This window comes from Crocodylus siamensis, chromosome 15 (genome assembly GCF_052110815.1).
Source record: "Crocodylus siamensis isolate JL-2025a chromosome 15, ASM5211081v1, whole genome shotgun sequence".
Lineage (NCBI taxonomy): Eukaryota > Metazoa > Chordata > Crocodylia > Crocodylidae > Crocodylus > Crocodylus siamensis.
The window spans coordinates 20,456,940-20,479,536 of record NC_143409.1 but is presented as its reverse complement, the minus strand read 5'-3'; the positions used below and the strand labels follow the sequence as shown (position 1 = coordinate 20,479,536).

The following is a 22,597-nucleotide window of genomic DNA, read 5'->3' as shown; positions in this document are numbered from 1 at the left end:
ATATAATAGCCACCCTATACAAGAAGGGAAGGGGGCATTGTCCAGAGCTTGACAATTTAGCAGCAGGGAAGGTGTGGCAGATTAAATTTCCACTGCTCTCCCAAAGTTTCCTGACCTATGAGGAGCTCTCTAGGCTGGATGCTATGCCTCCATAAGCACCCCTGACTTGACACACAATTTTTTAAAAAGATATGATACTACATTGCCCATTAGACCTTAAGGTATTAATACAAACAAGCCACCAGATATAAAAACAAGCCTCCTTGAACTACACAACTTTATTTATTTATTTTAAAGGCAGTACTCTAACTTCATATATGTGTTAACTAGCCTTTCACTGAAAAGAGAGCATTTTGAGACAACAAATCTTGATGCTCCCTGGAGGACACCAGCATGAGGATAAACTGTTACCTTTTTTAAATCTCTAGATAAGCATTTTCGATGCAAGCACATTTTTAGCTGTGTAGCTACATTCATACAGGTAGGTTGTGCCACTTCAACTGTTTCTACACAGCTAAAAAAAAAAATACAAAACTAATAGGTAGACAAGTTTATGATCACTTTCTAAATTTGTCCAAAGGACAAGAGACTTTCCGAATCAACTGTACCAGAATATCCACACCAATTCTGCATCTACACAACATCCCCCCCGCCAAAAAAAGCAGAAATCCTTTTATTTTCTTCAAATAAGGAAGTTACTGCCCTCATAAACAAACAAAGCAGGTCCACTTGGCTGCACAGAAACAATCTGTATTTAGCTAGGTCATAACTAAAGTTTCAAGAGCTTATTTCCCCAAGTTAAGAAACATAAATATTTAAACTAGATAAACTATTCTCCAAGCTATTTAACAACTTGTTTCACCACCGTCCTTTGTCAAACGACTACTCATTAAGCTTCACTGACTTCATGGTTTATGCAAGAGAAGATTCATATACTTACCACATTGACTGAATTTCTCCTTTAGTTTCTGCCAGGTCAAGTCAAAAGGAAGCTAGAATGAAAACAGGTATTAGTAATATTACACAGTGTGTGTAAAACATGCTGCTTGTTTGTTTGAATTCACATGCTTACATTTCTGACAAATATTTGGTTGCCTTTAGAGCCTATTCTCTCTCGCATGCCACTTCCCATTGGGCCAGCTACAAATCCTCGATCCATATCGATGTTTCTTTCAAGGCCAGCTCCCATTGCTGGTCCCATTCGATCAAAGCTAGAGCTCATTCGGTCCATCCCCATTCCCATTCCTCCAGTCATACTGTTCATACCACCCATTCCACCACCTGGACAGAAAAAAAAAAAAAAATAGAAAACAGAATTTCAGGGAAAAGTTCTCTCTTTGATAATAAATGCAACTTAAGCAGCATACAAAGCTTAGTTAACCAACAGGTCTCGAGTGGTAAAAAGTAGAGTTATTTTACAGACTAGAACTGGTCTAACACACACCACATTCATTTTATACTTGTTCCAAGTAATTAAGAAACAGTATGAATATACTGTTTCACCTACCACTGTTGCATGCTTTAACTTAAAATATAAAAAAAAAATTACCAAAAGAGTGAGTGTGTGGGGGGGGGGGGAAGGAGGGGGGGGTCAAGTGCCAGAAATAATAATATATGAACCTACTAGCACCCTATTAAAAATACCAAAACATTATAATAATTATTATTTACATACTTATACATTAAAATATAAATAATCTATACAAATTTCATTTCAAAAGTTGCAGGACATTGATAACTCAGAGGTTTCCCTTTGGTAAGCACAAGGGATCAGGAAAACAAATGTGCCACCAAAGATATCCACCATCAAAACATCAATGTCTTTCATTATCCCGGCTGGAATAGTTAAGTCTCTTGCATATGATTTTTGCCTTCACACAAAAAAGATAAAGCAAAATTTCAGCTCTCTGAAATTCTATACCATTCATTTCTAGTTTAATTTATGGCTATGAAATGTTACAGAAATACCAGAGTTCTGTTTTGCAACTGTCCATACAAATACCACTCCTTACACCTTTCTTCTGAAAAAGACTTACTTAGAACACAGTTTGTTCTACCACAGATATTTAAAGTATTTAAGAAAGCACTAATTCCAACACTAAATGTTAAGAGAGAATGCAATAAGTGAGGAAAAACTTAAATATTACTTATAAAAGAAATCACCGCTAGCAAGAGAGCTCCAAGAAAAATTAAAGTTAGGTCACAAAACCTGGAACCATTCCATCAATGTTTTCCTACCACTGATACAGCATTGCACTAGAACAAGTTAAATTACTTTCACAAATCTTCTGCTACATCTATACATTGATCATTTACATTCTTTTAAAACCAATCAACCTACTCATTCCAGATCCTACTGGGCCCATGCTAGGAGTTCCCATTCCTCCTGCAAAACCACCAACCATTGCACCACCTAAACAAGGACAGGAAAAAAAAAAAAAATCAAAAGTGATAGATGCTAAGACTACAGCTGTAAAGACAGAGCCACACAGTATTAGCAACTACACTAGTTAACATTAACCACACACACACACACACACACACTCTTACCTGGTCATTCTTTTCCGTGGACTAATTTCACTTGTACAAACTAAGTATGCGGCATTTTATCATGCTGAGTGGGAGGCATCTAACAAAACGTATTCATACTTTTTCCTCCTGGGTATTTAGCTATGCCCCTTTTTCTTCTCCTTTAGGCTTTAAGATGCTTTCTAAAGCTTCTCTCTCAGGTAAGGAATTACTTTTCCCCACAGATACATCACCAATAGAGTAAGCTACATGGAACTAAACAAGTAGTCTACTAAAATGATCTCAAAAGTACTAAAATAAGACAAAAGAACCAGCTCATTGAAAAAGTTTGAAAAATCTCTTTGGTTAGAAACAGACAGACAAATCACCTATTGTGCCAAGATACATCCTGGGATAGCTGACCCACTTCACTGGGCAAAACACATAGCACAGGTGATGTGATCTTGCAGGACAACAGGTGACATATTCCCCTCTCCCAGAGATGAACCTCCAGCAATATCTTGGGTTTCCAGAGGTTGCTGAGGAAGCCACTCTGCAAGCAGGGAATCCAAAGGCACATCTCTGGAAGTACAGAAACCCAGGACACTCTGGTGTGGTATACAAACCGGGGCTGGGGCCCATCACTCCAGCTTTCCTTGCTTCTAGAGAAATATCCCCAGGATCTCTGGGGACAGTCTCTGGAGGCAGGGAAAGTTGGGGTTCCCCAACTTGCAGAGGTATACCTCCAGCAATCTCCAAGGCAAGTTACTAGAAGCAGAGCATCCTGACTTTTCCCGCTTCTAGAAACATGCCCCAGATATTGCCAAGGGTGTGCCTGGAACCAGGGAGAGCCAGGCAACTACTCCCCAGGACTGAGGGGCTCAAATCTGTGCAGGCATTCCCAGGGAGTGCCTGCCCAGGGAGACAAGAGGGCACACAGCTCCAAACTGCCAGAGCAATCCTGCCATCAAACAAATACAGAGGTCCACTGAAAGCAGCACAATTTACTATTACCTTTAGTCACAAACATGGCACAACAAAAAAGCATGGATATACATTTGCTTTCACTTTGTGCCACCATAAAAATTATGGCGGCATAGAGGCTACATCTGTTTCTAACCTTAGCTCCCTCATTCCCACTGAACGAACCAGTGCAAGAGCAGGAATGTAACTCCTTTTACTCTCCTGAATTTATATGAGACTCAACACAATGAGTCAGAAGGTAGAAGGAGATCTTAAGGCTAGGGACACACATTACACATAAAGCAGTTTAAGTGACCAGAAACTGGTTTAATTAAACTTGTAACAGAACACATGTTCAGTGCACATAAACCAGTTTGAAAACAGCTGAAACCAGTTTGAGATAAACCTGGTTGAATGGAGTATCAGACTTAACTGATTTGGCTCAAATCAGTTTATGCAATGTCTGTCCCAGACCCCTTGCTGGTTTAAAGATAAATCAGACACCCTCAGCATCCTGGCATGCTGTCTGGGCTGGGTGGGGCTCTCTGCTCCACAGCAGGACTGGTCCCTCCCCTCTGCTCCCTGCCTGCAGCTCCAGAGCCTGTCTGCTTTCCCTCACCAATCCCTGCTAAGCAGGAATTCACCTCGCCCCTCTGCCTTGTGGAGAGGTGTCTGTGTATTAGCCACTGCCAATATTTGGTCTACTACACCAAATCTCCAAATCAAAAATCAGGAGACCCATTAAGAAGTCCAAATTGAATTGGAAGCCTCCAAAGTGATCTGGAGAATCTCCAAAATCGGCCATAAACTATACAAGTTTCCTTTGCATAAAGTAAATCCAATTTGTTGTATTATAAACAGGGATAAGGCTCTGCTTGCTGCCACTCCCCCAGCCCCTGCTGCAGCAGCCCCAGGAGCAGCCAACACCAGCAGCAATGGAAACTACGGGGGGCGGGGGGTGGAAGAGGCAGAGGAAAGGGGGGAAAAAGGGGGGCAGGGTGTACTTCTTGGTAATCCATACCCCCCAGGGAGGGCTGCGGAGCTGTACTGGTCTCTTCCCGGGAACGCGTGCCCCCAGAGCTGCACATGGGATGACAGCAGGCTGCCACTGCAGGCTGGGGCTGACAGCAGCATCAGGCTGATTCTTCCTGGCACTCAGGGTGAGCAGCAAGCAAAGCCCCAGGTGTCGCGGCGTGCAACTCAGTTGTCCACTCACCCTAGCCCCCCACTGCAGTGCCCCCCAGAGCAACCAGCACCAGCTGCAAAAGGGAACTGTTGGGGGGGGAAGGAGAAGGAGGTGTGCCTCTTGCTGCTCCACTCCCCAAGGATGACAGCAAGCTGCCATTGCAGGCTGAGGCTGGTGGCGGCACTGAGTGTTCCCAGCACTCACAGCAAGTGTGCTGAGCACCAGGAAGAGAGTCAGCCTGGCAGCCTGCTGTCATCCCACATGCAGATCCCAGGGCACATGCCCTCTGGGAAAAGCCCCATGTCCCCACAGCCATCCCAGGGGTCATAGAGCAGAAAGAGGCGCGTCTTTCCCCCTCCCACCCTGCTGACAGTTCCCATTGCAGCTGGCGGCAGTCGCTCCTGGGGCCACCGCAGCAGGGGCTAGGGTGAGCGCAGATAAGCTGCGCCACGTCCTGTGCTGCCAGGGGCTCCACTTGCTGCCACTCCCCCCAGCCCCTGCTGTGGCTGCCTGCATCACGGCATAACACAGCCCAGGAGCTGGGGTACGTGGGGACAGGCACAGCACAGTGCAACCCCAGGAACAGCACCCCTCCCCCCACCACCTGGGAATGTCTCCCTATCCCTTAGGGCTATCCAAAGCTTCAGTACCTGATTTGGCAGCCAAATCTCTGAAATCAGGAATTGGGCTAATCGAATTGGGACAATGATTTGAATGCACTGTCCCTCAAATTGGCCAAATCCCAATTGAATACTTGCTGCTTCACACAGGCCTACTAGGTACTTTCTGTGCTGAATTAACAAGTAGCTGGTAATGTCCCTCTGTTGTTTTCTTAATTGGGTGATAAACACTGTTATCAATTCCCTGCTGGAGCCTGGCCACACCCCCTTCAGCTCCATGCTGTCAAAGAAAGGGAGGGCTGCTCTAGCACCCCCCAGTTTCTAGACTGAACCACCGGAGGCATGTGGCTGCATTTCTGAGATGTCCATCTGGTTACAAAACTAATTTAGGCTAACCAGGTTAAACTAACCTGCAAAGATTGAATCAATTCAGGCTCAGGCTTTCTGAATGTCTGTCCCTAGCCTAAAATCCCAAATTAAAAGTTTCATGGCAGGACTGTGTAAATCTACTGCAAGCAAGTCTGCAGGTGCAATGCTAAGGAGATGAAAATATGCACCACTTTAATGAAAATCCAAAAAACCTTGGGAAAGGAAAGTAGATGTAAACTACAGAATGGCTGGAATACAGAGGACTGTGCAGCACTATATTTCATCCTTCATAAAAGAGCAAACACTGTCCAGATTGTGTAATAAGCAACTAAAGTGCCTTTTGGTCTGAGGAAGAAACAAGACTTAACTCTCTTCCAATAAGCCTAGGTTGCTGACAGATGTGAAAAAGAGAAAACACACTTTACTGGAAGAGGCAGAGTATTAGCTCAGCCCAGCTCCACAGCATCTGTATAGCTCATGTGCTTCAGCATGGCTTTTTGGTACTTTTATCTAATAGCTGATTCAAATCAGACGAGCACTCCAAGTTTAAAGCGTAGGGAGGTTGTTTTGTTTTGTTGTTGTTTTTTGTTTTTAATGTCTGTAAGCCACCCTAGTTCCTTTAAAAACCATGGTCTGAAAGCCAGGGTAAGAAAAGCTCAGATGCACTGAACTGACAAAGCCAGGGTCCCTGAAGAGCCAGCAAACATTAAAACTTCATCCATTTAAAAACCATGTCCACAAACCACCACCTTGATAACTATTATGCATGCTCTTGCAGCTGCCTCACTTGTGAGCTAACAATAAGAACAAGTGGGAGATTACACAGGAGCATACAGGAAAGGATGCTAAAGAACTAAAAAGCATTTCTAGTCTACAGTACCTGCTGGAGAATCTCACATTATACGTTTCCATTTAAATTGTGATAGGATCCCAACTCGGCCTCCCACAATTGCACATCATCCCAATAACCAAAAAACCCAAGTTTCCATTAGGCCAACACATTCTGTTCAATGTACTGCAGGGGGCAGGAGGAAGCCTCCTCACACTTGGGCTGATATAAAACACTTTTTGCCAAGAAGAGGTTTCAAACCAATTGTACTAAATGTCATCATGGTACAGTAAAATCAAAATCTGAGCCTGATTATACTAACTGGACAATCAAATTAGTCATCCAGATTTTTGAAGGGAATACCAGCCTCCACAAATAAGTAATTTTCTGCAAAGAGCGTCTTATTAATGACCAATCCCAATTCAAAGACCCCTTCATTCCGACTAAAACCTTCAATACCAAAATTTCTGAGCAAGTCAGTTGCCAAGGTAGGTAGTCCAACAGACCTCAATATGGGTCAGTCATAATTTCCATTAAAATGTCCTTGATGCTGCAACCAAATCAGAAAAAGTGTCCTGTATAGCAAGCAAACACCTCTTGACACAGGCAATACAGACTCTTGGGTGAAAACTGCCTTTAAAATGCACACAGATATACATCCCTGGCCCATTTTCCTTAATTAAGGTAGTATCAGTATAGATTTTCAGACAGGAATACACTAGGGTCTTCCTTGCCTAGAGTGGTATAAATCAGTTAAGACATAAATCCCTAATAGCTTCTTTTGTACAGTTAGAGGTTTCTACAAAGTACAAGTCTGATTTTTCTATAAATTGTAACTTTTAAGCTAGAGGGCAAAAAAACAACACAACACATTTTAGAACCCAAGGGACACTTTTTAACCTAAAAAGACTATGACACTTTTGTTGAAACTCTTTAAAAATTCAAGCTTTACTCAAACGGTTATGCAATTTTGAAACTGACACACTCCCCTCTCTCTACCCCCCACCTCCCAATTTAAGTACAAAATGGAATACAGCCATAATATGGTAGTACACTGGCCCTGTCAAAGAGGCAACACTGCTAATATCATATTCCTGCTCCACGTGGTGTTTAAAGGCCATGATCACAGAAAGCAAAATGCAAGCTTTATAGATACTATTTAGGCAATTACAGCACATGTCAAAGTGGTGTTTCAAGAGTGAAATCCAAGTACGCTAGATTCTTCAGGAATGACATGTCAGTACTGCCTTACTAGGTAAGTTTCTACTAGTTGAGTAGAAAGGAATTATGTTCATGCAACCTCAAGTCTAAGTTTACTTGTGTGGAAGAGGTACCCCTCTTTGCTTTGAGTTTCTCTCCCAAAAGAACAAAGTTTTCTTTTGCTTACGCAGAGGAACTTCCTTTGTGAACTGGGACCCGGCCACACACTCCTATGGCCAACATGAAGAATCCATTAAAAACAAAAAAACAGGAACATGAGAGTAGGCACCTGAAAAAACCAAGAAAGGAAAAAAATCCCTGCCTCTAGGTTCCTATACCATGCCCCTCACCACTCAAATGCTCGATTTACAGCAACCACCCTCAACCTAGAAGGGGTTTGCATTTTCATTTCCCTCACTTTTAGGGATCTGTTCAGTCATTTTAAATCCAGGATGCAGCAAGAGAAAGACCAAAAAGGAGCACCTTAGAGTAAAGGCACCAGAGGCTCTAATATCCACTCAAAATAATCAAATTAACCAGATTGCAAGATAAAACTCTTTTTACATTTCTGCACAAACGGAGGGAACTGAATCATCCCATGATCAAGGCAGGGAAACTAATAATTCAGACAGTTTTTTCTCATTCAAGTGTGGTAAACAATTGAGCCTTGTAAATTATGCTTGGGTTGCCTTCAGAAGAAAGAGAAGGCTCGTATATGCACTGCTTTATTTAAAAAATATATATATATCTATATAGCTCAACATTTTAAGTGGTAAGTATAAGCCAGCCTGTGCTTCTTCCAATGAGGCCTCCATAGAAGGAGTCTGGTCACTCAACCACAAATTATTCTTTGATTTTTACTGAAGGAGGCTTCACTTTAACAGGTCTACCCCAGCAGGATGGCAGCAATTAGCTAATCTCCACAACCTGCATGGTCATCCCAGGTTCTACTTCTGTAGGAAGCTGTTGTCTCAAAGGAAAGCTGGAAGAGCAGCAACCTTTTTCACTGAAAAAGCCAAACATCCCTGAACAACACAAGACAGCCCATGCTGAAAAAGGTTAAATGAAATCTTTTGAGCATGTCTGCATCAAGAAAGGCAGGAAGCAGACTGGGTCTGTTCAATAGCAAGGGGGCACTAAAACTTGCTGTTCATCTTTAATGCCTCCTACCAAGTGTGCATTAGTGAAATGGGTCCACAGAAATTCATAAGACAAATATCTGTATTGCTGGTAAAGGGTTTGTTTGTAGAAGAGGACCATAGATTTCATAAATCATTCAAATACTGAATAAGTTATTAGTTGCATTAACTCAAATAATTTAGTTATTCCCTTTTTTTGCAAAAACATAAAAAGGGCTATCTATATCTATATGCCACTTACACAATTCCATCTTTGTATAGGGGCAAAAAGCCCTCACTGTATGTAAAAAGACTTAAGACTTATCCTCAGGGTAGCCTATTTTTGTATTTTTTTTTGATAGACTAGATAAACCCTGGGGGAAAATAAGGGGCAGCCCAGTTTACTTCTTCCTTCTCTGGAAAGTGTTAAATACTTATAGGAGACTGTGATCCACCATGAAATTTTAGGTTTGACAGTTATCATACCCATTCTTCCAAAAGAATCTCCAAAGCCACGGTTCAGGGCCATATCACTGCGACCAAAATCTCTTTCCATATTTCCTCCCATTCCACCACGGAACATTTCTAAAGAGAACATAAGCAAAAGTTGCAAAAGAGCAAATCGCACTATGTATTCAACAGAAGATGTGCATAAAATACTTTTTCTACAACTGCTCGTTAAGAAAATTGAATTTAAAGCACTAATTCATTAAACTTGCCTCCCATGCCAGTTGCCATGCCTCCCATACCAGTTCCTATTGCTCCACTCATTCCACTGCCCATATTTCCTCTGAAGTCATCAACATTACCCATTCCTATGCAAAGAAAAGGGTTTTAGTACAAAAGATAGTAATTAAGAGGGTAGTAACAGAGATAAAAAAGTGCTCACCTACCTCCCATTCTGCTGACACCAAATCCACCCATGTTAGTCATGCCTTCCATTCCAAATCCAATGAACCCTATATAATAAGGAAAAGTGTTTTCTATACAATATTTTAGTAGTCAACATAAAAACAAATCACCACCACACGTACCTCCTCCCATTCTGTTCATTCCTCCAAATCCTGGGCCATCCATTCCCATACCTAAAACCAGAAGTTGTAATTTAAGACACTGGGGGGAAAAAAAAAACCCCAACCATTCTTCATATTGCTACATTTAAGCAAATCAAATCAAATGCACATTAGTCATTTGACCACACCCACAGGAGGCCTCAAATGCCTCTACACAAATGCTCATAGTATGGGCAACAAGCAGGAGGAACTCACCCTCCTGCTGGCTGACACCAGCCCGGACATAGTGGGGATTACGGAAACGTGGTGGGACGAAACGCATGATTGGGCAGTCAATGTTAAGGGCTATAGGCTGTACAGGAGGGACAGGATAGGAAAGAGGTGGGGGCGTGGCGCTCTATATGAAGGAAGAATACACATCCTCGTTAATTAGCAAGGAGCCAGGGGAGGGGCACTCTGAAGTGCTTTGGGTTAGGAGTACAAGGCAGTCGAGGGGAAAGGGACTTAATGGTGGGAGTCTACTACAGACCTCCCAACCAGGGAGAAGAGCTTGACCAGGAATTCTTGGGTCAGCTCACAGAGGTAGTGAAGGCTAAGGATGTGGTAGTCATGGGGGACCTGAACTTCCCAGACATCTGCTGGGAAGAGCAGTCAGCCAGGTCTGAACGCTCACGTCGGTTCTTAGCCAGAGTGCAGGACCTCCATCTAACCCAGGAGGTGCACAGCCCCACCAGGGGGGACGCCTTGTTGGACCTAGTGCTGGCTACGGGTGATGACCTGGTGAGGGGGCTACGGGTGCTCGACCACCTGGGCGACAGCGATCATCGCCTGCTGGAATTCACCATCCAGCGCAAGGTGGCAAAGGCATGCAGAAAGGCAGCGGCCCTAGATTTTAGGAGGGCAGACTTCAACGAGCTAAGGAGGATAGTTGGAGAAGCGCTGAGGTCCCGGAGGGGAGGGGAGCCAGGTGTCCAAGAAGAGTGGTCGCTCCTTAAGGAGACGATCCTCCAAGCCCAAAGGAAGGTAATCCCAACGAGGATCAAAGGGAGCAGGAGAGCACACAAGCCTCTGTGGCTCACCAAAAGAATCCGGGAATGTCTCCTTGCTAAAAAGGAGGCTTATACCCAGTGGAAAGAAGGGGTCATCACCAGGGAGGGCTATTCTGTAGTTGCTCGGGGATGCAGGGGGGCAGTTAGAAAGGCCAAGGCAGAGATGGAACTGGGACTAGCTTCCCAGATTAAGGACAATAAGAAGTCTTTTTTTAAATACGTAGGGGGTAAAAAGAAGGTCCCGGGTAATGTGGGGCCCTTGCAGGACAACATGGGTAACTTGGTCGTCACACCAGACGGCAAAGCTAACATATTTAACAATTTCTTTGCCTCCGTCTTCCTAAGTAGGGACCAGAACAGCCACCTCCCTGCTGGGCCCCGCTCAGGCCCCGGGGGAGGCACACCTGGGCCACGGGTTAGCAAGGATTTAGTTAGGGAGCTTCTGGAGGGGTTGGACGTATTCAAGTCAGCCGGCCCAGATGATCTCCACCCTAGAGTTCTAAAGGAACTGGCCGAGGTCATTGCAAGTCCCCTGGCACAACTTTATGAGCACTCGTGGTACTCCCGTGAGGTACCGGAGGACTGGAAGACGGCCAACGTGGTCCCCATCTTCAAAAAAGGCAGGAAGGAGGACCCGGGAAACTACAGGCCAGTTAGTCTCACCTCGATCCTAGGCAAGCTGTTTGAGAAAATTATGCTGGCACACATCCAGGAGGGGCCAGCAGGGGACTGCATGCTTAGGGGCAACCAACATGGGTTCATCAGTAGCAAGTCCTGTTAGACCAACCTGGTGGCCTTTTATGATCAGATCACCACATCATTAGATGCAGGGGTAGCAGTGGATATAATCTTCCTGGACTTCCGGAAGGCTTTTGACACTGTCTCTCACCCTGTTCTCATTAAGAAACTGGGGGGCTGTGGTGTAGACACCCACAGAGTCAAATGGGTCGCCAACTGGCTGGAGGGCCGCACCCAGAGGGTGCTAGTGGATGGGTCCTTCTCAACCTGGAAGGACGTGGGCAATGGGGTTCCGCAGGGCTCGGTCCTCGGGCCCGCACTGTTCAACATCTTCATCAGCGATTTGAATGAGGGGGTAAAAAGCACCCTGTTCAGATTTGCTGATGACATTAAGATGTGGGGGGACGTGGGCACACTGGAAGGATGCAACAGGCTACAATCAGACCTAGACAGGTTACAAGGGTGGGCGGACGAGAATAGGATGGGTTTCAACACAGACAAGCGCAAGGTGACGCACCTCGGGAGGAACAACCGGCACCATACCTACAGGTTGGGGAACTCCCCTCTTACCAGCACGGAGGCGGAAAGGGATCTGGGGGTCATCATTGACTCCAAGATGAACACGGGTCGGCAGTGTGGGGAAGCAGTCAGGAAGGCCAACCGCACCTTGGCATGCATCCACAGATGCACCTCGAGCAGGTCCAAGGAGGTGATCCTCCCCCTCTATGCGGCACTGGTCAGGTCGCAGCTGGAGTACTGCGTCCAGTTCTGGGCGCCGCACTTCAAGGAGGGATGTCGACAGCATGGAGAGGGTCCAGAGGAGGGCCACTCGTATGATCAGGGGACAACAGGGCAGGCCCTATGAGGACAGGCTGCAGGACCTGAACCTGTTCAGCCTCCAAAAGAGAAGGCTGAGGGGGGATCTTGTGGCCTGTTATAAACTAGTCAGGGGGGATCAGCAGGCATGGGGGAAGTCACTGTTTCCCCGAGCACCGCCAGGAGTGACCAGGAATAACAGTCACAAGCTGGCAGAGGGTAGGTTTAGGTTAGATATCAGGAGGCGCTACTTCACAGTCAGGGCGGCTAGGGTCTGGAACCAGCTTCTAAGAGAAGTGGTGCAGGCTCCTACCCTGGGGGTGTTTAAGAGGAGGTTAGATGAACATCTTGCTGGGGTCATTTGACCCCAGTATTCCTTCCTGCCATGGCAGGGGGTCGGACTAGATGATCTGCTCAGGTCCCTTCCGACCCTACAAACTACGAAACTATGAAACATGGTTTACCTGAGAAAAGCAGGTAACGTTTCAAATTTAAGAATTCTGAAAATATTTTGGTTACAAAAGAGAAAAGAACACATTTACCTCCTGGTCCCATATTCCCCATTCCTCCACCCATACTCAGCTGGGTTGCACTGATGGGCTGCCCACCTGGTCCAAGTCCCATTCCAATGCCTCCAAGACCACCTTTGGAAACCAGAAGAGAAGCATCACCACCAGAAGTCAAGTTTTTCCTTGCCACAAAGGAAAAAAACCCCACACATACCACATAGCTGCATGCACTATAACATCAGGCAACTCCAGATGACAGACCAAAATACTAAGTACAAAAAAGAAAAAAGGTGCAGCTCATACTCACGGGGTAGTTGTGGTGTTTTGTTGTCTCCTACGCGGAAGTCTTCATGCGGAATAGATTTGTCATCCTGATGATAAACAAGAATATTATAGTGTACTGTACTTGTTTTAGCTTAGCTGAAAGTAAAAGCAGGAGGAATGAATAGACAAACTCACCATTTTTACATGCATGGGCCTATCAAACAGGAACTGTCCATTGAACATAGCTAAAGATCAAGTCAAAGAACCTAGGTTTGGTGACTGAAAACAAAGTTAATTTGGTTTAAAAAAAAATTGTCTGTCATTCTATAGAGAAGAGACTACTGAGAATGGTGAAGAAAACGAATGGGATAAACTGTGAAAATTAGGGGCACACTGATAGAGATTTTTTGGGCAAAAACCAATGGCCGATTTTTAATGAGCCATATTGGCCAATACCAATCCGACTGTCAACATGCAGCCTGGCAGCTTGGAAAGCAGGATCCAGCTGGTACATCTGTTCTGGGAGAATGGGGGGAGGGGGGCTGCAGATCAAGGCCCCTGCAGCGAGCGAGGGAGTGGGAGTGACCGTGGGGCAGGCGCTGCGGTCAGGGCAGGGTGGGGTGCAAGACAGAGCCACGGCTCGTCTGGGGGCATGGGGGCAGTTTCTACCACTGCACGCACTGAGGGAAGGAATGGGAGGCATGTGCCCCCTAGATCTGCACGCACAGCAAGGGCAGACTGCTGCTCCGGGCAGGGCTGGGTTCTTCCTGGCAGGGGAGGGGCCCAGACTGTGCTTTGAGCTGGCAGTGCCTGCCCCAGAGCCAGCCCCACTCCCTCCCTCAATGTGGTGGCTTTGGTCTGCCATATCTGCCACCCCTCCCCACAACTTACCAGCCAGATGCCACTCTCCATGCTGCTGGGCTGCTCTCCTGGCCACTTCCATGCTGCGCTGTAGCTGCGCACAGCATTTAAAATCAGCAACATTATCAGCCACACCAGCCAAAAAAAACTGACAATTTTTTGACAAGATTGACAAAAAAATTACCATTAATCAGCATCGGTGCCAATTTCACCTCTAGTAAAAATGTAACATTAAAGTCTATCATTACCAGTTATTTGAAACCATGGCAGAACAAAACATCTTAACTGGTAAATCAGGAGCATAAAGATTCATGTTTAAGAACTAGCAATGATTTTAAAAACTGTTTACCTAACTGTATTAGAATTTAACAGTGAATTCCAGCTGAAAAGTCTGCTTATATTGGGTGGGACTAGACTTTCACATTTATATAAGGAAGCTACACTGAAAATGGACAACACTTCTTTAACTACTATACAGTCATGTCATTCAAAAGTATTTGACTCCATGCTTAAACAAATTGCTGTTTTAACCATTTTCAAAATAAAGGATACATATTGCTTGAACTGCTTCAATTGCTTGTTCAAAAGTCACTGTTCCCATTCCTCGACTCTTGCCATCTTTGTCTTCTTTGATGTCTGCACGTTTTACAGTTCCAGCAATACTGAATACCTCTTTTAATTTCTTCCAACCAACTTTAAAGTCAAGCTTAATACAAAAAAAAAAAAAAAGCAGATGAGCAATTCCAAGATGTTTATTTCTCCCAACTACATTTAAAAAGTGGCTTTCTAGAGTCTAGTAAGTTTCTCAGATAGCCAAAAAAATCCACAGGAAAGCATAGCATTTATACAATATAGCACAATCTAACAGATCGAAAAGGCTTAGTCTCTTAAAATTGACTATTTTTGTTATTTTTGTTTTCCTTTCTTTCAATTGTTAAGCACACTAACTGGGAGAGGAAAATAATTTTGAAGTAACTGTACCCCTTCTGAGTGCCAATTTAGGTCTAAAGGGGAACAGATAATCATCTGCAATTTCTTAAAATGGATATAAATGAAAAGCTAATAGAATGTCATTCATATACATGGTCTTTCTTTATGTTTTTTTGCAGAATCTACAGAGATATTTTCATAGACATTAGGGCCGGAAGGGACCTCCGAAGATCATTGAGTCCAGCCCTAGCCCAAAGGGCAAGAAGTCAGCTGGGGTCATAGGATCCCAACAAGATAAGCATCCAATTTTCTCTTGAAGGCGCTCGATGTAGGTGCTTGAACCACCTCCGATGGCAGGCTGTTCCAGACCTTGGGGGCTTGGACAGTAAAGAAATTCTTCTTTATGTCTGGCCTGAAACGGTCTTGTAGTAGTTTATGACCGTTTGACCTTGTCATCTCTTGGGGGGCTCTGTTGAACAAATGTGTCCCCAGATACTGGTGGTCACCCCTGATAAACTTATAGGTGGCCATCACATCACCCCTGAGCCTGTGCTTTTCCAGGCTAAAGAGCCCCATGGCTCTCAGCCTGTCATCGTAAGATCTGCTTTCCTGACCTCTGATCAAGCGTGTGGCTCTTCTCTGGAAGACAATACTGAAGACAAGGATTATAATATAGTCAGATACTGAATGTTTAAAATACATGCTTAAACTTACATTAGCAACAAAAATAGTGGACCCAAGTCTGCCAGCCTGCAAATTACTGATAACCTCAGGAGGAATGTTTGGATTATTAAGAATAGAAGGTGGTAAATTCATCAATCCAGGTGCCAAATCAGGTCCATGTCCTCCTGGGAATGGTCCTCCTACACGCTGCAATGCCCTGCGAGCATGTTCACCATCAGGATCCTGCAATACATTTAAAATAAAAAAATTAAAATACATTTTTTAGCAGCAGAACACATACTATTCTGAAATTCTGCACAAGACCATCAAAATTGACTGACATCCATGTCAGTGTTAGAGGGATCAAATGGTGAATTAGCATGGAGACTCAGTTCCCTCACCTCTAAAGGTGGGTCCTTTCAGATGAGGGTTGAGGAATATTGGCAGAGCATTTGTGGAGGTAGCGTGCACTGCCACTTCACATGCTGTACCTAGCCTATGGACAAGTAAAAAAAAATTCAATCTAAAGGTCTATCACTCTAGTATCTGTTCCCAAGTACTGAATTATTTTAATTAATTTTGACTGAATACAGTTGTTAAAAATGTAACGGGCTGCATTGAAAGAGGTATGAGAGAAGACCATAGTGTAGCCCATAAGGTACAAAGAAAATAGACACTAATTTGAGTTCCCAGTTTCCATAAGCATTCTATTTCCACACTTCTCCCCCTACAACAATCAGGTCAGCTGACAAAAATTAAGTACTAATAGTATTAGCCACAGATAAGAGAAGGTGATGAAAAACCCAAGTAATTTACCATTTAAAACTGGCATTTGTTCTTTTTTTCAAAGTTAGTCCTCAAAGCATGATAGTTTACCTGGCACTGTGCTATATCTGCAGGCAAGCCAAGAGGCCCCTTAGCTGGCCCATTTAACAGGCCTTTCCACTATCACTATCACATTTTGTTTTCAGCACCTAATATTAAAGCTACTTTTAAAAGTTCAAAGACGCTTATCAGCTCAAACTAAACACAACAAGCAGATTCATACCTCTTTGATATTCAGGGGTCTTCCACTAAGGTCATATTTGTTCATTGTTTCTAAAGCTTTCTTCACAAATTCCTCGTCTTTGAATTCAACCACACTTGAAGAAGAAACAAAATATGTACAGTATTAAAATAAAGTTGGTTTTAAAAAGCTAGCAGAATATTTAACAACAAGGGGTCTTCCCCATGCAAAGAGGAACTTACCCACAACCCTACATTCATGATGATTTGCCATAATATGTAAGGAGAAAAAAAACGAGACAGTCAATCAACAAATGTAATTGTATATAGAATATTTTAAAGATCCCCGCTCACTGCTAAAGTAACTATTTGTCAAGTTATTTTCAGTTCTGGAAGTTAAAACATTTTTTATTGGTAGCCAAACTTAATTCCCCTCTACTTTTTGGACACGCATACTTCAGTGAGTATCTATCATTAAAATGCAAAAGAAGTTCTAATTTATTCTCTTTGAGCCAAACCAGAATAGGACTACAGAAAAATGCCACACAGATTCATATAAAGAAAACCAGGGGGAGGGGGGGAATTGATCAATATATTAAGTATGCCATTAGATGCTGACCTTTTGAGTACAAAATTCCATCCCACGCACATATAGTGGATAAGTACCATCCCTTAAGGAGTTGTGTGTACCTTTTCAATATTACTAGTATAGGAAACACGTTTAAGAATTACTTCTTAAGAAAACAAACATGTTGATCACACCATAACCCAATTAATAAAGCAACCAGTTTAGGATTGCTTTAAACAAGGAATTACACAGGCAAAACTGAAACATTAAATTTTATAAATGTTAAGGAAAATCAAACTGATTCACAACAATTGTTACTGCTTAAGTCAAACTCCAACCTGCATTTCACATGTTCACATGGCAGGTTCATAGATACTATTGTTCAAACTTTTGACTCTTAAAAAATAAATAAGTAAATGAAAGACAAAAGGATCTTTAACAATCTTCATACTAAGTACCTCTTTGCAGGCACTCGGTGGGCTACCAATCACCTCCTTCCATTCAGTTTAAGAAGGAAAATGCATTAATCCAAAGTGCTCACTAGCCCTGCAAGCTGTCAATTCAGGCACTTCAAACAATATATTCTTAACTACGAGAATTTTATACTTATTATCCTCAAATAGGAATACTACACTGACAAAATTGGTCAATTCAGTGATTTTTTTCTTTTTAGTCCATTACATAAGACAGATTTGAAACACAACAGAAATCCTAAATTAAGATGTTGGCCAAAAAGTATTACCTTGGGAAAAAAAAAAAATAAGTAAATGCCATTTGTTAACGTTTATAGTTTGTCCCTGACAACCAGCTAGTTTGAGTTGCGTGAAAGTGTCAGACTAGTTCTAATGCAGAACCCTCAAGTCTATCATAATAAAAAAAAAAACAATCATTGTAAAAATGAAACTTACTTCCCAATAACTGGTACAGGTATTATACAAAAATAAAACTGCTGAGGAACTTTTAAACCTCTAGCAGATTGTTGCCCACGGCACTTACCCTTGATTTTCCTTCAGCATCCTTAAACAGCTCCACGTATGTAACCTCACCAACTACATAAGACATACAAAGGGAAAATACCAAGAGACAATGCATTTAAAACACCAGTATCTTGCTTTACTGTGCCCCTGTGCACAACTCTACAGAGAAGCACCTATTATTCACCAACAATCAAAACCAGACCAACATACCTCCTGTCAATGGCTATGTAATTTAGCTAGATTTCAGAAATATGCAGCAGCCACATTCTCAAGAACTATACAAACAACTATATTAAACCTAATTCATGCTACAGATCATATTTTGGCCAGTATGATATAGTTGGTGAACAAATTCAAATATACACATAGTCCCTTAACCTATCAAATTAAAACGTCAACATTAGCACTTTTCAAGGACATTTGTCATCCTACTCACAACAGCTGTTTTAAGGTGACTTTCTACCTGAATGTCTTCAATCATAAGTTTGCCTTCAATATAAAAACCAAATTTACAAGTCAAATATTTCACAGCAAGCCACACACTTTCTAAAATAAGAAGTTTCGGTAAATAAACCAATCAAATAGTCACGTCACCTTACAACAGATACACCAAACAGTTACAAAGATTATGTTGGTGTTGGTTTAAGAGCCTCAAAGCCAAGTATGCTTTGCATTACTTTTGAAGAATCAATTATTTTCACCAAGAAATAAATAAATAAATAGCAGGACTAACTTTTTGCAGAATTCATATTAGAATTATTTCCCCCCAAACTGCCCGAAGTAAAAGAGTTTGGGGTGTTTCAGATAAGCCCAGAACTGCAACAGCAGTAACACACTTTTAAATAAAGATCTCCAGACAAAGTCATGGCAGTAATGACAATGCAGACAAAAGGTAATTCTACAGCCAGATTCCACCAATAAAATACAAAACATCTTTTGAAAAATATCCTTTATTATTCATACATTACACACGCTCAATGTGTTACGTAGATAAAATAGCCCTTAAAAAAATCTAAGACTACAACTAGACAAAAACACAAATCTCTTTATAATGTCATGAGAGCATGCAGGTACTGTAGGCTCTCTCACATCACACTAGAATGGCAGAAGATTGTAAACACTTCATTTACCCATACTACCCTGCAATGCAGTTGTCTCAAATGAAAGGGTTGGCGGGGGTGGGAGCAAGATAGATGTATCAAGTAAAAAGTCAAATCAAATCTGTGTGGCTCAAAGGAAAAAAAAAAAAAAAAGTTAGGTTCCTCCCCTTTGTAAAGAAAGTAGGTTACCAGGAGTGAGTTACCTTTCTCTCTCATGAGATCTTTAATAGCTTGCCATTTCATGTCATATGGGATGTTGCTAATGAAAACTCTATTACGGTTAATAGTCTTCTTTTCGCCAGTGCCTGAATTCTTATCCTTTGAATAGGGATGGAATCTATTCTTGTTTCCAAGAGATGGAATTGCCTTTGGTTTTGGAACATACTTTTCCTTCACAGGAGCCTTCTCTTCCTTTGTCGTCTCATCATTATCCCTGTATTTTCAAGAACAGACAAGTTAGATTTGTTTTCAAATAATACATTAATAATAATAATAATAATAAAGTCAGGTTCCACATTTTTACATGCTGTCAGAACTTCTTAGCTGATAAAGTAAAAATCCTTCAAAGTAGTCAGCTCAGTTTCATCTCATAAATACAGCATTTAATTTGGCAACACACATCATTCCACTGCCCTTACTGTGAGGCCATCTTACTACTTAAGTTTAACTGCTTTTCTAATATGCCTGACAAGCTCTAAGAAAAGTACTATCATATACTATTCACATATTAATAGATTATCTGAGCTATAAAAGTGACTAGGCTTAAGAATTTTGAACGTGAAAGTCTTTGCCAAATTCATGTACACAATACTGAGGAATTAGAACAGGATGGATTGAGCAAAAATCAAAGTGATTTTAAAAATCACCATTTTTAAAGTTTGGTTTAAAACTAACAAACAGGAAATCTCAATTTAAATGTGAAAATTGAGATATTTCAATTTTAAAGTTTTGGGGTTTTGTTGGGTTGGGGGGGTTCACTTTCCAGAAAGAAAGATTGATTCTCCGTGGTTGATATGATTTTGTCTCTCCTAGTGAGGAGGATATATCACACATGGTTATTTAAACAATTATAAACAGCTAATACATTTATTCAGATTCATTATTTTGTTATTAAATTTTTTTTTTAAAGTGACACTATAATACGATTAACTTTATACTCAATTGTGTCAAATTATATTAAAATGGAAACTGGAATGCATTTAAAATGCACAGAAAAAACATTTAAAATCTTAAATTTAATTAATAATGTTAATAAGTTGATTGCATAAAAAGAAATTTAATCGGCCTTTTTTTGCATTATAAATACATTTATTAAGAACCTAAGTATTATCTCTGGTCAGGAAAATGAACTGTTGTTACTGGTCCTTGCATCCTTCAAGTACTTAGAGAGCATGCCTTTTTGCATCTTACTTTCAATCAGATATTGAAAGAGGAAAGCTTGTTTTCAAATAGTTTCACGTACCATTTCTTAGCTTCCAGAAAATTCTAAATAGCTTCAATACCCGAAAGGAAGACAACTCCGCATACTTGCCATAAGTTATTTCTTTCAAAAGATGGACTAACTTTAACAAACTTTGGTTTGGGGTCCCTAATCAGCAACTTGCATGAGTTCATGTGGTTTAGTTTATACCAACTATAAGATTGTAAGAGAAAGATATGGAACATGTTTCTTAATTTGTTATGCATCTTTCCCACCTATATTTGTCTTACTAGGCTTGCTGAACCTAAACATGTGCTTTATGTTTTGACTCTTTCAGTGTGCATCTGAAGCCTAGAACGGGGGTGGCTGGCCTGTAGCACAAGTGGCACAGGCACCCTCTTTTTGAGGGCACATAACTTGGCTGACCACACAGAAATTCCAGAAGTCTCAGACATTATCCAGGAAATCTAGGCCACTGCCTTATGCCCACCCAACCCACACAGGCCCTCAAGTCCATGGGGGTGGGGCTGTGTGCCAGGCAAGCAGTGGTGTCTGCCTGCAAGGTGCTCCACACCTCTCCAATTCCCAGCCAGACTGCACTCTGTACCCCTGCATTTCCAGGACGCCTGTTATAATTCCCAACAGCCGGCCAGGACCATCTTCTGAAATTCAGGATTGTCCTGGCTAAAATGGGAGACAGAGTCACCCTACGTATGACAGATTTGGGAGGACTGGCAGCAAAGCATCAGATAGGGCTAGAAGCAGAAGACAGAGCAAGAAATAGGCAGAGAGCGGGAAGCAGAAGATTAAACAGAGAGTATGGAGTAGGAAACAGCAAGTACAACAGCAGATCAGGCTGAGGAAGGGAACTGGAGTGGCACTCAGAAGATGCAGAATTAAATGTGCTGCCAAAAGTCCGATTCCCATGGCCCTGGAATATTGCTGAACTGTTGGGTTGGTTTCTGATCAAGTAAAATTAATTTAGGCTTTGACTATTCTTTTGTAAAGCACAGTCCCCACTTCAAATGTGGCACGGACTAAGAATGCTGGAACTGCCTATTGTGTGGATTAATTTATTAGCCTTCCAAAAATCAAACTCAATTTTAAGCATTCATGGAGCAGGACTTTACACAAATACATTTGAAAGTGCTTGTGTGAAATTAATATTCTAGGCCTTAACTCAGATAGTGGATAAGGCAGGTAACTCTTCAGGTTTTGGGGGGTGTTTTTGAAGGGGGACAAAGAAAAAAAAAAAAAACCATGCACAAAAAATGTACAATAATTTCTATATTGGCCAGTAAGTTAAGATCCTGAATGCATACAAGAGTATCAAAACTAGTAGTTTAGAATCATCAACTATTACACTAGTTTTCAGAGTATAATTTAACATAATGAATAACTGTTGAGTGCATCTAATTTTGACAGACAGACAGACATCCCTGATGCTTTCTATAAAACTACATCTCACTTGAGAAGTTAGAACTCGAACAAGAAGCCTAGCCTAACTTTTACACACAATGCTTCCCAGTGGAATTAACATATCCAAATTATGCATGGGATATGCATGAAGAAGTGGCCTCCCATCTTAAGTATCTTACAAAAGCCACACTGAGCAGGGAACTATCTAGTTCAGGCATCATGGTGGGCTACACATAAAACCTGTTCCTCAAGAGAGACTGCAGGTAGGTTATTTTCTTTCATTTCAAATTCACAACCAGAACGCTTCCATGGATTTAAGCATCTAAAAGAGCCCTCTCACCAAGGAAGGTGGGGACAGTGGAATATTTCCCCACCCTGGGCCTAGTAATCTGATGGTTAGTACAATCAAACCCAATCTAGGCAACCCAGGATCAAGTTAAGGCTAATGGCTGTAGAGTCCTATGCATAAACA

At 42.1% G+C, this 22,597-nt stretch overlaps 1 protein-coding gene across 1 annotated transcript in view; it reads right to left on the bottom strand.

Moving 5' to 3' along the window:
- MYEF2 (myelin expression factor 2) overlaps positions 1 to 22,597 on the bottom strand; it is a 29,966-nt gene that overhangs the window by 5,303 nt on the left and 2,066 nt on the right. Inside the window, exons 2-16 of the mRNA XM_090028111.1 lie at positions 19,490 to 19,719; positions 18,206 to 18,258; positions 16,885 to 16,892; positions 16,685 to 16,778; positions 15,688 to 15,879; positions 14,596 to 14,749; positions 13,378 to 13,427; positions 13,226 to 13,289; positions 12,952 to 13,053; positions 9,828 to 9,878; positions 9,687 to 9,752; positions 9,280 to 9,378; positions 2,342 to 2,413; positions 1,073 to 1,281; positions 941 to 992 (exon numbers count right to left, since the gene is read on the bottom strand). Of these exons, the coding sequence (XP_089884237.1) occupies positions 941 to 992; positions 1,073 to 1,281; positions 2,342 to 2,413; positions 9,280 to 9,378; positions 9,687 to 9,752; positions 9,828 to 9,878; positions 12,952 to 13,053; positions 13,226 to 13,289; positions 13,378 to 13,427; positions 14,596 to 14,749; positions 15,688 to 15,879; positions 16,685 to 16,778; positions 16,885 to 16,892; positions 18,206 to 18,258; positions 19,490 to 19,719 (1,496 nt within the window). The remainder of the gene's footprint in view (positions 1 to 940; positions 993 to 1,072; positions 1,282 to 2,341; positions 2,414 to 9,279; positions 9,379 to 9,686; positions 9,753 to 9,827; positions 9,879 to 12,951; positions 13,054 to 13,225; positions 13,290 to 13,377; positions 13,428 to 14,595; positions 14,750 to 15,687; positions 15,880 to 16,684; positions 16,779 to 16,884; positions 16,893 to 18,205; positions 18,259 to 19,489; positions 19,720 to 22,597) is intronic.